This window comes from Gopherus evgoodei, chromosome 3 (genome assembly GCF_007399415.2).
Source record: "Gopherus evgoodei ecotype Sinaloan lineage chromosome 3, rGopEvg1_v1.p, whole genome shotgun sequence".
In the NCBI taxonomy this organism is placed as follows: domain Eukaryota; kingdom Metazoa; phylum Chordata; order Testudines; family Testudinidae; genus Gopherus; species Gopherus evgoodei.
In genome coordinates this window covers 223646641-223660433 of record NC_044324.1, presented here as the reverse complement: position 1 = coordinate 223660433, position 13793 = coordinate 223646641, and the positions used below count along the sequence as shown (strand labels likewise).

At 46.0% G+C, this 13793-nt stretch overlaps 1 protein-coding gene across 3 annotated transcripts in view; it reads left to right on the top strand.

The window, feature by feature from the left end:
* ACSS1 (acyl-CoA synthetase short chain family member 1) overlaps positions 1 to 13793 on the top strand; it is a 70181-nt gene that overhangs the window by 42968 nt on the left and 13420 nt on the right. For all 3 annotated transcript variants that reach the window (XM_030558253.1, XM_030558254.1, XM_030558255.1), the window contains 4 exons: positions 3648 to 3800; positions 5561 to 5708; positions 6023 to 6160; positions 7896 to 7988. In XM_030558253.1, the coding sequence (XP_030414113.1) occupies positions 3648 to 3800; positions 5561 to 5708; positions 6023 to 6160; positions 7896 to 7988 (532 nt within the window). The remainder of the gene's footprint in view (positions 1 to 3647; positions 3801 to 5560; positions 5709 to 6022; positions 6161 to 7895; positions 7989 to 13793) is intronic.

The following is a 13793-nucleotide window of genomic DNA, read 5'->3' as shown; positions in this document are numbered from 1 at the left end:
TCGTGGGTGAATACCCACTTCGTCGGATGTATGTAGTGGAAATTTCCAGGGGCAGGTATATATATGCAAGCAAACTAGAGATAATGAGGTTAATTCAATCAGGGAGGATGAGGCTCTGTTCTAGCAGTTGAGGTGTGAAAACCAAGGGAGGAGAAACTGGTTTTGTAGTTGGCAAGCCATTCATAGTCTTTGTTTAATCCTGAGCTGATAGTGTCAAATTTGCAGATGAACTGAAGCTCAGCAGTTTCTCTTTGAAGTCTGGTCCTGACGTTTTTTTGCTGCAGGATGGTCACCTTAAGACCTGCTATGGTGTGGCCAGGGAGGTTGAAGTGTTCTCCTACAGGTTTTTGTATATTGCCATTCCTAATATGTAATGTCAACTCTGCCCACATATCTACACCAGCGACACCATCACAGGACCTAACCAGATCAGCCACACCATCACCTGTTCATTCACCTGCACGTCCACCAATGTAATATAGGCCATCATATGCCAGCAATGCCCCTCTGCTATGTACATCAGCCAAACTGGACAGTCTCTACGGAAAAGGATAAATGGACACAAATCAGATATTAGGAATGGCAATATATGAAAACATGTAGGAGAACACTTCAACCTCCCTGGCCACACTATAACAGATCTTAAGGTGGCCATCCTGCAGCAAAAAAACTTCAGGACCAGACTTCAAAGAAAAACTGCTGAGCTTCAGTTCATCTGCAGATTTGACACCATCAGTTTAGGATTAAACAAAGACTGTGAATGGCTTGCCAACTACAAAACCAGTTTCTCCTCCCTTGGGAGAAACTGGTTTTGTAGTTTGGTTTTCTCCTCCCTTGGTTTTCACACCTCAACTGCTAGAACAGGGCCTCATCCTCCCTGATTGAACTAACCTAGTTATCTCTAGCTTGCTTGCATATATACCTGCCCCTGGAAATTTCCACTACATGCATCCGATGAAGTGGGTATTCACCCATGAAAGCTCATGCTCCAAAACGTCTGTTAGTGTATAAGGTGCCACAGGATTCTTTGCTGCTTTTACAGATCCAGACTAACACAGCTACCCCTCTGATCCTTGAAGGGATATATGAATCTTTAGCACATCTGACATGTAAATATCTTGCAACGCTGGCTACAACAGTGCCAGGAGAACACCTTCCACATGACATTGTGAACAAGAAATGGGAAAATGTAAAAAACTTGTTTGTCAGAGTGATTGGCTGAACTCGAAAGAGGACCAAGTGGACTTGTAGGCTCTAAAAGTTTTAGATTGTTTTATTTTTGAATGCAGGTTTTTTGTACATAATTCCACATTTGTAAGTTCAACTTTCATGATAAAGAGATTGCATTACAGTACTTGTATTAGGTGAATCGAAAAATACAATTTTCTTTTTGTTTTTTACAGTGCAAATATATGTAATAAAAATAAATATAAAGTGAGCACTGTACACTTTATATTCTGTAAAAACAACGAGGAGTCCTTGTGGCACATTAGAGCCTAGCAAATGCCCAAATACGTTTGCTAGTCTCTAAGGTGCCACAAGGACTCCTCGTTGTTTTTGCTGATACAGACTAACACAGCTACCAGTCTGAAATCTTTGTATTCTGTGTTATAATTGAAATCAATATATTCAAAAATGTAGAAAACATCTAAAATATGTAAATAAATGGTATTCTATTATTTTTTAACAGTGTGGTTAATCACAGTTTTTTCAGTCACACGATTAATCACGATTAATTTTTTTAATTGCTTGACAGCCCTAATTATATTATATTAATGCTCTGAGGTTATGGAAGTTCCATTTTCACCTACCACAGAGCCAGCTGTTACTAACTCAGTATCCAGGGAAGTGACTAGCTAGCCTCTGGATTCTGTTAACCCAGGGCCAGGTTCTGCCGCCCTTCGGCATTCTGAGTTGTACCGCACTCGGAACCTGATCAAAGCCTGCTGAAGTCAGTGGAAAATTTCCATTGACTTCAGTGTCCCATCAAGTTCTCTGTGAATAGTCTAATTACTGTCAGTGAGGCTACTCACGTGATTAAAGTACTCCTCAACATAAGCAAGGCTGGCAGGAAGGTAGTGCTGAATGAATCTGAAAATCTGATTGCTGCTCTGGGTGAACTCGAAGATGAAAGAGGAAAGGGGTCTGCTAAGGATGAAAGATTGTAGTCAGGACTAATTCATCAGCCTCCCACCGGAATGGACTTCTGATTTTTGGGGTGGAGCATAAAGTGCTGATATGTGCACCATGAGCCCACTCCCCCTTGCCTTGCACCTTGGGTTGGTGAACCTGTGCCCAGGGGATGTAAGACCGTTAAAGCAGAATGGGAGTGTTTTCACACCCACTTTGCACAGGCGTAAATGACACCACTAGGTGGAAGGCAATAGGGAGTCAGCCTCATGGGGCTGTATTTTCAATATAGGCCCAGGCCTGAGCAAGGAGTGGTGTGTAAACTGCATCATCCCAGGAGTAGCTCTAGGTGGCACTGGGACTCAGATACCCCTGCTGAGGCAGAATTCCACCCTTTTTCTCTCCATATTCCAGAGGAGAGCTGGGGTATAGATTTACTGCTGACCTATACTGGCAGCAAATTGCTACCTGCCCACCATTGGGCCAGCTACTCTCCCGCAGTAGAGGGGTGAGGGTTGAAGCTGAGCCTTCACCCTCTCTCCAGTCACCTGTTCTGGGGAGGGAATAAACAGGCCAGGAACCCCACATACTCCTGCATGCCAGGCCCATGGTCAGGGTAACTTGTGTAGGGATATAAGGATCTTATTCCCCCTCACTCCCTGGAGTGTGTCAGAATTGAGCCCATAGCATCCTGAATGCCCTCTGCTGGGAGTTCTACCGATAGCTGTGCCTTGTGGGTTACATTATCCAGTAGGGAGCAAAGGATTCTTACTAGGAAGTTAGCTGGGTCTGTGTTTGGAGAGGGAAAAATAAAACGTGGATTTTCTCTTAAAAAAAAAAAAGTCAAGTCTATGCTACGTATCATCAGCTGTGGCTCTCAGCTCCTTCTCTAACCAGGAAGGGGAGGCAGGCATTGGGAAATCCTAAATGTGACTTAAAATTAAACTGAGAAGTATAAATTAGAAAAAGAAGACTCCCTAATGGAACTTGTACCCTAAAGACCTTTCTATTATTGCAAAGTGTGGCTCATTATGGGAATCACAGTTCTATTTTCTGCAACTTTTATCCTCCCAAGGTCTTGAAACCTATGAGAGTCCCTGCTGTTTTTATAGATGGCTTTATTAATCCACTTCCTTCTAACACCTGAGACTCTCAGAAGTGTGGGTCTAGAGAATGGGTGCTGCATACATGCCACATGGATGCTTATGTGGGGTGTGCTGCACACATTCTTTTGTTTCGGAGTCAGGGGAACAAAGGGTGTCTGTCAATTGAGCATCCATGCCAGGTCATTCTTCATCTGCTGTGTCCTCATGCCAGGTCATTCTTCATCTACTTCTTTGCCTTTCTTTTAGTAAGTACTCTGTTCTTGCCAGTCTCTCTGTAGAAAAAGATGGCATCAGCTAAAGAAATGACAGTTCTTCTATACGTAGCTAGGACCCTGGTGAAACACTGGAATGTTATGAAAGGATTTGCTGCGGGAGGCTAATGTGTTTCTTTTGCTACTTCTCTCGTCTTAGGAGATGGCCAAGGAGGCTCCTGTGTGTGCTCCTGAAAGTATGGACAGTGAAGACATACTCTTCATGCTTTACACCTCCGGGAGCACGGGAAAACCCAAAGGGATTGTTCACACTCAGGCTGGGTATCTGCTTTATGCTGCTGTGACACACAAGGTACTTCAGCAATGTTACTTGCTGAAAAAGAACATTTGTGCTTTATCAGTATTAATGTGAGACATTTGTTTGTTTTACAAGGCTGCTTCTGTCAGTGTTTGCAAATTATGTGGCATATTGTGTGTAATCGAGTTGAAAAGTACACGAGAGCATATTAATAATTAAATAGTATTGATTTGCTTTCAGGAAGTACACGACTAGCAAATTAGCTCCCAGGGGTTGTAAAGACTCCAAATGATGCAGTGATTCCACCTGAGCATTTTGAATTCATTGGTCATTTACTGGTTTAGTTTGCACTCCAGTTCTGCACTGATTGCTCTTACTGCAGAGAGGTGCTGGATTCCAAACAAGGGACCTACTTTTGTGATGCTTGTCTGCTGAAGAGCAAACAAATTGTATTAACACTCAGGATTTCTGCCTCTGCCACTGATTTGCAATGTGATGTTGGGCAAGCCCGTTAGCCTCACTGGACCTTCATTTCCCCATAAGCAAAATGGGGCTAACGAGACCATCCCAAAGGGGTGTTGTGAGGCTTCACTTCTTACAGTTTCTGCTTTGAAATCCCCTCCCGAAGAGTGTAATAGAAATCCATCGATTATCATACTGAAGTGTCTAGATGAGATTTCAGTTCTAGTCCCAGCCTCTCTTTCACTTGTAATTTTCTGAGATATTCGTCTTTGGGTTAATCTCAGCTCAGAGGTGAATTTCAGAACATTTGAGGATTATCCATTCAAGATGATGGGGTGAGCTGTGAAACCTTTTTCCAGTGGGGTGGAGTCACACCAGTGAGTTTTTATTTTCCTTCAAACAACATGGGGAGGCACACAAATCTGTTTGCTTCTCAGTCCAAGAGGAAGGTTCCCAACTTTGGTCTAGGCATTCAGAGAGTCTTGCTTCCTTCACAGATGCTTCCCTCTTAAATGTCCTGCCTTTCAAGCACTAGAAAATGTACTGTAGGAATAATCCAGCACGGATAGGGACACTGACTGATGAGATCTTTCCTGCTGCTCCATTCTATGCCCTTTGATTTTGATTTCAGAGTAGAGTGTTGGATTTTTGTTGTACTCTGTTTTTTTTAATTTAAAAGGTAAATCTAGCTGTAACTTTCCAGCTCTGGTAACATGCATCAGCTGGTGCAAGAAGGCAGATTTCCTAGGCAGAAGATTTTTGATGGCTGAGGAAGTATAATCAGCCCCAGATGCTTTTTATGTAAAATGTGGTGTTAAAGGCTCTAAGTGTGTGGCTGGAGTGAGGAGTTCCTAGGGCAAGCTGAACGTCAGTGAGTCTCCTTTGGATACCTTCATTAATACCCAGGGTATTAAACAGTAAATAAACAGAACACTTTGTAACTGTAACGTTGGTTAAATCCTGAGGACCAACCTGCCATGAGCTCTGCCTCTCTGGGGAGCCCATTGGCATTGGTGGGACACTGCACAGGCACAAGTGGCTTCCTACACAGTGTGGGATCACATCCTTCATTTTTACTCAGGGACTCCCACTGAAACCAATGGGAGTTTGTCTGATTTAAGGACTAAGAACCACAGGATTTAGCCCACTCCTTGAGTATGAGATGTATTGTAGCCTCCAATCCTTAGGCCAGCCTTGCTTCTGTGCATTTATATCTCATCTGTCTGTTTATGCTTACTTTGTTTATAAGCCTTAAATGATTCTTCGCTGACTGTATTGAAATAATTGATCCTGTGCAGCATATATTAGTTCTTTCAGCATTATGAAAACAGCCTCACTATTTATCTTTGCAGCATGTGTTTGACTACCAGCAAGGCGATGTTTTTGGTTGTGTGGCTGATATTGGCTGGATCACAGGACATAGCTATGTTGTATATGGACCACTCTGTAATGGAGGCACCTCTGTCCTGTTTGAAAGCACTCCACTGTATCCTGACCCAGGTGAGGGACTGATGGTCACAGTTTTAATTGCACATGTATATGGCTTAGGAGCCTATCAAGTGTGACCTGGCTACCTTAGTGGCTGTATTCTCTTTCCTATTATCACCGGTCCTGTTTCTTTTGAGGATGTGACTATGGAAACCACAAATGTGTATGTACCCAGCGTAAAAAGGTGCCATCAGTATTATATTATAGATACAGCAAATAGTTGCTGTAAAGTTTTGTCTTCATGTTTACTTCAGTGTGCAGCTTTTATAACAATAGCTTTGTTCCAAAACCAGACAGACTAAAGACGAATATTTGGGATTTTGCAGGTCGTTACTGGGAAACTGTGCAGAGGTTAAAAATTAATCAGTTTTACGGTGCACCTACTGCTGTACGCCTGCTGCTGAAGTATGGAGATAAGTGGGTGAAGAAGTATGACAGATCTTCCTTAAAAACCCTGGGTTCAGGTGAGAGGAACTAAACGGTCTTATGAAGGGAATTGTAGGGACAGATTCTCAACAGATGTAAATCTTGTCGTTCAGTTGAAGTCAGTTGTGCTATGCCAATTTACACCACTGGAGGATTGGCTTGGAATGGCTAAGAATAGATGTTCTTTCAAATACAGGTTTCACATACAGTTGTTTAGTTACTATTTATGTAGAAAAAATGAAGAGCTCAGTACCAGGGCAATTGAATAAATATCTTTGAATTATTCCCCATTTTCTAGATTCCTTTCTGAGAATAACATTCTCCAGAAAAAGATGCCAAAGAAATTCTGTTGTGCTTGTGGCATCATAGAGCAGTATAATTCTAAGGCTTGGGCTGCGTAGACAGCCCTTGCATCAGCATCGTTTCGATTTTCTAAATTCCCCCCAAATTACCTTCAGTTAGTACTTACATTCCCTTAGAGTCTCAAACTGGGGGTCCCAACCCAAAAGAGAGGTGCAGGGGGGTCGCAAGGTTATTGTAGGGGGAGTTGTGGCATCGCCACCATTACTTCTACGCTGCCTTTGGAGCTGGCTGGCCGGCCGAAGAGCAGCAGCTGCAGGCCAGGTGCCCAGCTCCGAAAGTCGTGCCCCATCAGCAGCAGCAGTGCAGAAGGAAGGGTGGCAATACCATACCATGTCACCGTTCCTTCTGCACTGCTGCCTCCAGAGCTGGATGGCCAGAGAGTGACAGCTGCTGGCTGAGGGCCCAACTCTGAAGGCAACAACACAGAAGTAAGGGTGGCAATACCATCCCATCCCATCCTTTCTTCTGCGCTGCTGCTTGTGGCAGCACTGCCTTTACAGCTGGGCACCTGGTCAGCAGCCACCGCTCTCTGGCAGCCCAGCTCTGAAGGCAGCACTGCTGCCAGCAGCAGCATAGAAGTAAGGATGGAAATACCATGAGCACCCTACAAATAATCTTGCAACCCCCCCAACAACCCTCTTTTGAGTCAGGACCCCTACAGTTACAACACTGACATTTCAGATTTAAATTGCTGAGATCATTAAATTTATCATTTTTTAAATCCTATCATTGTGAAATTGACCAAAATGGACCGTGAATTTAGTAGGGCCCTAATCACATTACACAGGTGCATTAAGCTTCTTCTCATGTGTCAGCAAAATGCTATCAGTAGCTAGTAGCTGTAGACAAATTATTTATGATCAGAAATGCCTGAGATCATGCAGTAGGCATGCAATGGATTTAGGCTTGGCAGAACTCGATTTTCCTTTTTTTATAATTTCAATGGGTAATATTGACTATTTTTAAGCATTTTAATTTTTTTTATTTATTTACATTTTCAGATATGCACAAAATTATGAGTATTAAGCATTTTTTCCCAATTTTTATCAATTTACTTTTTCATAGTTGAGGGAAATTAAAGAGGGAGTTAGACAATAATTATTCAGTGACAGACTTTGAGATTTAAAAAGTTAAACACAAATTGTCAAAATCACGTCAAAATATGCAAAGCAAATATTCTTAAATCAAACTGTAATAAGTTCTCAAGCAGCATTTTTCTTACTTTGCCTATCTGTAATTTCAGTTATTATCAATGGACATATTTTTGGATGGTTTGGTGATATTGACACCTACCGACATTTACCAATAAAATCTAATTCTTCCAAGCCTACATATATTGAAGGGAAAGCACCCTGCATACAAATCCTTTCACCTGAATTCACCCTTCTTTTTTTACTGTTTCGGGTTTAGTGGGAGAACCAATTAACCATGAAGCTTGGCAATGGTTCTACAATGTAGTGGGAGACAGCCGGTGCACCCTTGTTGACACTTGGTGGCAAACAGGTAAAAAGCACTGATGGGGAAGAAAAACATGTTCACGAGGAATTATCATGGAATGGCTAGAAAGTGGTGACAACTTTGCCACCTTTTGGAGATTTTTTTCCCTGAACACATTTTGTTAACCTTTTGAGTTTTCAGCAAATTTTGATCTGCTCTTTAAACTGGCTGAAACCCAGCAATGTTTTTTCATGAAACATTTTCACTGAAATTTTGAACATTTGAAAGTTTTGAACAGCTCTAGAAGCAGAAAACAATGTTCATTGTTCAGTTGAAACTGAAAGGCTGCTGTCTGAAATGGAAACCACACAGTAGTTATTTTGAGAATTGAACTGAAACGGAACTTTTTAAAAAACTACTTAAGGTACAGCAAACTATAAGATTGAATCACAGATTGTGCCTAGGTCTTTGTTTGTTCTGTTTCCCTCTAGAAAATGGAACTGTGTAGCCAAGGGTAATTGTTTCATGACTAGAGTTCATAGGAAAAGACAATTAAAATTGCTTTGTTTTGTTTCAGGAGGGACATGGGGAGAAGTTGTTATGCTCTTTTGCAGTTAGCTCTCTGCAGCCCTCCCCGTGTGAATGAAGTAGCTTTATTTGACAGTGACAGAAGAGTGGCCATGTTGCGACTTAATGGGGCTTTTGCACTGAGCCATCTTGCAGAGAGCAGGAGTGCATTTCTGTAATTCGTCAATGTGCGAGGCTGATTCTTGTGCTTCCCATCTTGATGAAGTGAGGCTTGTCTCTCAGTTACACTAAGGCAGAGGTGGGCAAACTTTTTGGTCTGAGGGACACATCGGGGTTCCAAACTGTATGGAGGGCCAGGTAAGGAAGGCTGTGCCTCCCCAAACAGCCTGGTCCCCGCCCCCTGACTGCCCCCCTCTCAGAACTCCCAACCCATCCAGCCCCCCCCCTGCTCCTTGTCCCCTGACTGCCCGGACCCCTATCCCACCCCCGCCCCTGACAGTCCCCCAGGACTCCCACCCCCTTGCCAACTGCCCTCTGCTCCTCGTCCCCTGACCACCCCTTCCCGAGACCCCCCGCCCCTAACTGCCCCCCCAGAACCCCACAGCCTATCCAACCACCCCTGCTTCCTGTCCCCTGACTGCCCTGCCCCCTATCCCACCCCCGCCCCTGACAGTCCCCCAGGACTCCCACCCCCTAGCCAACTGCCCTCTGCTCCTCGTCCCCTGACCACCCATTCCCGAGACCCCCCGCCCCTAACTGCCCCCCCCAGAACCCCACAGCCTATCCAACCACCCCTGCTTCCTGTCCCCTGACTGCCCTGCCCCCTATCCCACCCCCGCCCCTGACAGTCCCCCAGGACTCCCGCCCCCTAGCCAACTGCCCTCTGCTCCTCGTCCCCTGACCACCCCTTCCCGAGACCCCCCACCTCTAACTGCCCCCCCCGAACCCCACAGCCTATCCAACCACCCCTGCTTCCTGTCCCCTGACTGCCCTGCCCCCTATCCCACCCCCGCCCCTGACAGTCCCCCAGGACTCCCGCCCCCTAGCCAACTGCCCTCTGCTCCTCGTCCCCTGACCACCCCTTCCCGAGACCCCCCACCCCTAACTGCCCCCCCCGAACCCCACAGCCTATCCAACCACCCCTGCTTCCTGTCCCCTGACTGCCCTGCCCCCTATCCACATCCCCGCCCCCTGACAGGCCCCCTGGGACTCCCATGCCTATCCAACCCCCCCCTGCTCCTGGTTCCCTGACTGCCCCCTCCCAAGACCCCCCACCCTTAACGGCCCCCCCTGGAACCTCACCCCCTATCCAACCCCCCCCAAAGCCCCTTTCAGAATGCAGCCCTGCGAACATGGGTGGAGGACTCAGGAGGAGCAGGGGCAGCTTTGCAGCCAGAAAGGAGCAGCGGTTTCCCCTTCAAAGCACTGCTTCTCTCCAGCGCGGCTGCCCTGTGTCCTCCTGAGTCCTCCGCCGGCATTCCTTGTGCTCCTGCCACCTGCACCACCCGCCTGCTCCCCTGAGGCTGCAGGTGAGCCTCCCTCCCTGTCACCTGCCCCCACAGTGCAGCCCTCCCCTTCCCTGCTGCCCTGCGCGGGAGGGATGGGGGGTTGCCGGTGCTGGGCTGCCCGAGTGCCTGGCCCTGGGGTCCCCTGTTGTTGGGGGACCCCGTGCCAGTGCACCCTGTGTTCACTGGTAAATCTGCCCCGAGCCACGCCGCCCGTCTGGAGTCAGCCATGCCGCTGTGCTGCCCAGAGCGCTGTCAGCACGGCGAGGTGAGGCTGCGGAGGATGGGGGCTAGCTTCCCCGGCTGGGAGCTTAAGGTCTGGGCAGGACGGGCCCGTGGGCTGGATGGGGCCCGTGGGCCATAGGTTGCCCACCTCTGCACTAAGGCCATTTTGCAATGCTCTAGTAATGGAAAGGTGTAAATATAATCTGCTCCTTAGATGTCTTTACATGACCAGAGTGGTTTAGGGCGGGTTTAGTGTGAGTGACAGTCAGGCCCATATTGTTAATCTGTTGCCTGGATTGGCTATGTCTAGTCCCAGAGGGTATATCTAAACTTGTGGCTGGCTTGTGCCAGCTGACTCAGCCTGAGCCCTGCGAGCCCAAGGAGCTGTTTAATTGAGGTGTAGACGTTTGCATTTGGGATGGAGCCCAGGCCCTGGGACTCTCCCCCTTGTGGTGTCCAGGAGCCCAGGCTCCAGCCCGAGCTCAAACATCTGTACCCCAATTAAGCAGCCCTGCAAAACCAAGTCCCACGAGCCAGAGTCAGCTGACATGGGCCAGCCACAGGCATTTCATTGCGATATAGACATACCCTGAGGTCACTAAAGAAAAACACAGTCATCTTGATTGTTCTTACTGAAGGACTTCACTGAAGTAAATCCTCCTCTAGACCCTTGCCTGCTCATACCCCAACAACAGGCTCCTGTTCTTCCCTGTCATGGGATGGTGGGAAAGAATCACTTTCTTCTCTCGCTGAACAGGGAGCTCAGTGTTAGGCCTGGTCTGCACTGGGTGGGGGGATGTCGATGTAAGATCCGCAACTTCAGCTATGGGAATACCGTAGCTGAAGTCGACGAATCTTATTCCGAATTACCTCCCATCCTCATTGCGCGGGATCGATGGCCCCGGCTCCCCTGTCGACTCCACTACCACCGCTGCTTGCTCTGGTGGCGTTCCGGAGTTGATGGGGAGTATGTTCGGGGATCGATATATCACATCTAGACGAGATGCGATATATCGATCCCCGATAAATCGATTGCTACCCGCCGATACGGCTGGTAGTCTGGACGTACCCTTAGTTCTGGCTCTGTTCTGTGCTTCACAAAGACTTACAGCTTCAGCCTTGAACCTTCCGCAGCTCCCCTCCTGCCTGACTTTTTGCTACAGACTTAAAGTAGTAGTCCACATAGCCGCACATGGCCCTCTCCCTCTCCTCTGCCAAAGGAGACCCTCCCACTTCCCTAGCCTCCCATCCACTGCTGATGCAGTGGGTGAATTGATGACCATAGTGTCAGCTCAATTTCATCTTTCGCAATCAATGTAATTTACTTTATTAATTGGCCTTTGTCCTCTGTGGAACATTGTCTTTGGAAGCAGTGTTATGTCACCAGAGAATAAAACTGAACAGGCATAAAAATTAGCAAACCATACTTGAAGAATCCATTTGAAAGTATTTGGGTGAGCAGATAAGGTGAGAGGGGGATTATGAGAGAGAATTTGTGTGTAAGAGAGAGAGGGAGATTAAGCTAGCTCTTAGGCCATGTCTGCATTAGTGGCACAGCTGTAATGATGCCTCTGTAAGATCTCTTGTGTAGCTGCTCTGTGCTGACAGGAGAGAGCTTTCCTGTCGACATAACTAAACCAGCCCCAGTGAGTGGTGGTAGCTGTGTCGGCAGGAGAAACTCTTCCACCAACGTAGCGCAGTGCACATGACCACTTACGCTGGCAAAACTTATGTCGCTTGGGGGGATGTTATTTTCACAGCCCTAAATGACATAAGTGATAGTGGAGGCTTGGCCTTAGTGTTAATATATTAGGCTGTGGTGTCTGTGCTGTGAGTGATAATATGATTCAAAGCTGGTGTGATTTTTGGTCTAGTTTTAAATGATGTAGAATAGAGACTAGACTGTTTAGCTTTTGAATTAGAGTGACACCAAAGGTAAACTGTTGTAAATGATTCTAGAGGCACTGAATTGTATTATAGAATAAATAAGGGCTGTTCTTAGAAACACGTCTCTTAATAGGGCATTTCAGTGCTTAGATTCTTCTTTCTCTGTCACACAAAGGGTATGTGGCTTCTGCTAATGGACTTGCTCCTGCTCCCGTTAAAAAAACCCAGCAAAACTCTCATCAACTTCAGTCGCAGTAAGATTATGAATGTTTGCCAGGTAGCTAGACATATTCACATTGAATCATGTGTTAACTTTTCTGGGTCGCTACTTTTTGTTAACTCTTTTCTACTAATTTGTAAGTATAGTTTGACCCAAGAATGGATTGTGAGTTGCTCCACAAGTTACTAGATTTATTGAATGGAAAGACAGAAGCAGAAAGTAGATAAGGAACACAGGAGGGTAAGGCTTTAAATAAGAGCCTTTCTGCATAGAAATTCCATTTGTGCATCTTTCTTAAGAGCCAGATCATACCTTCTGTGATAAAGCCCACAAGAAGTGCACAAAAGGTCCAGGAAACTCTGAGTTCAGCTGGTGAAATTGCTAACTGGTGTTCCCCTCCGAGTGGAGGGGGCAAGGAGTGTCCAACCCAGCAGATCCTCCGCCTAGGCAGCATTGCTCACCAAGGAGTCCTGCTGATATTGGGTACCTCAGTCACAACTGCACCCTGCTCTTCTCCATGGCAGTGTTAATGCCACTGCAGAGTCAGCTAAGGAACACACTTTATTTCTAAGACCAAGAAAATCTGTGTTGGTCTCCGAAGTACTGAATTTACTGGGCAGTACAGGATAGAACAGCGGTGGCTTTGGCTTCAAATGTGCAGTGCTACAAACTCTGTTGGAGGAGTGTAGGAGCACTCAAAATGGGTGGGGGAGGAGAGGAGGTTTTGGTGACTGTCAACAGGAAATAGTTAAGGAAATAGGTGAAACAAGAAGCATGCATGTGTGATATTTAAGCAAAAGTCTGTTTGTGCTTAACGCATTGCAGAGGTATTCAAAGACCTGAGTGACAATTGCTGAGCGATTCTGTCAAGGTCATTGTCAGCTTGGATTATGTGACAAGCAAATGCAAGGCGTGCACATTCAAAGTCCCCACACACCATGGTACCTGACTTTCTCGGCTTTGGATGGATTTAGTTTGTGCAATGTGCCGCTTTGGAGTGGATTGTTCCTCTTTCTGGAGTTCTTTGCCTTCTCTTAATTAAAGACCAATTTAGTTAACTGCTGTAAAACCCCTGCACGGACACACTGGGGTTAAAATCTGGCTTGTGTCAATTTAGCTGAAGTTGGCTCTTTACCATGACAAGCTAAATTGCTGAGTTTAATAGTGTCCACACAGAAATGTGCACTGGTTTAACTAGATCAGTGGAAAAAACATTCCTTTAATTACATCAGTGCAAGCTGGAGCATGGGCTCTGCCTAAGGTACTGCCTGCTGTGCATAAGGGTGGAAAGTTGTAATTTCCTCCCACTCTTTGCATTGTCTTGCCTTTGTTTTATCTTTTTACTTTCTTCAGGGATTTTGCCCCATTCCCCCCACTACCATCTCTCCTTTGGATCTGCACTGCTCTGCTGGGTTTTATGTAGTCAGTCACTGTGCTGTGTAGCAGATGCCAGGGTCTATATTTTAAATGTTGTTTACAGTAGTGATTTTAATTCATGTTCAGTTG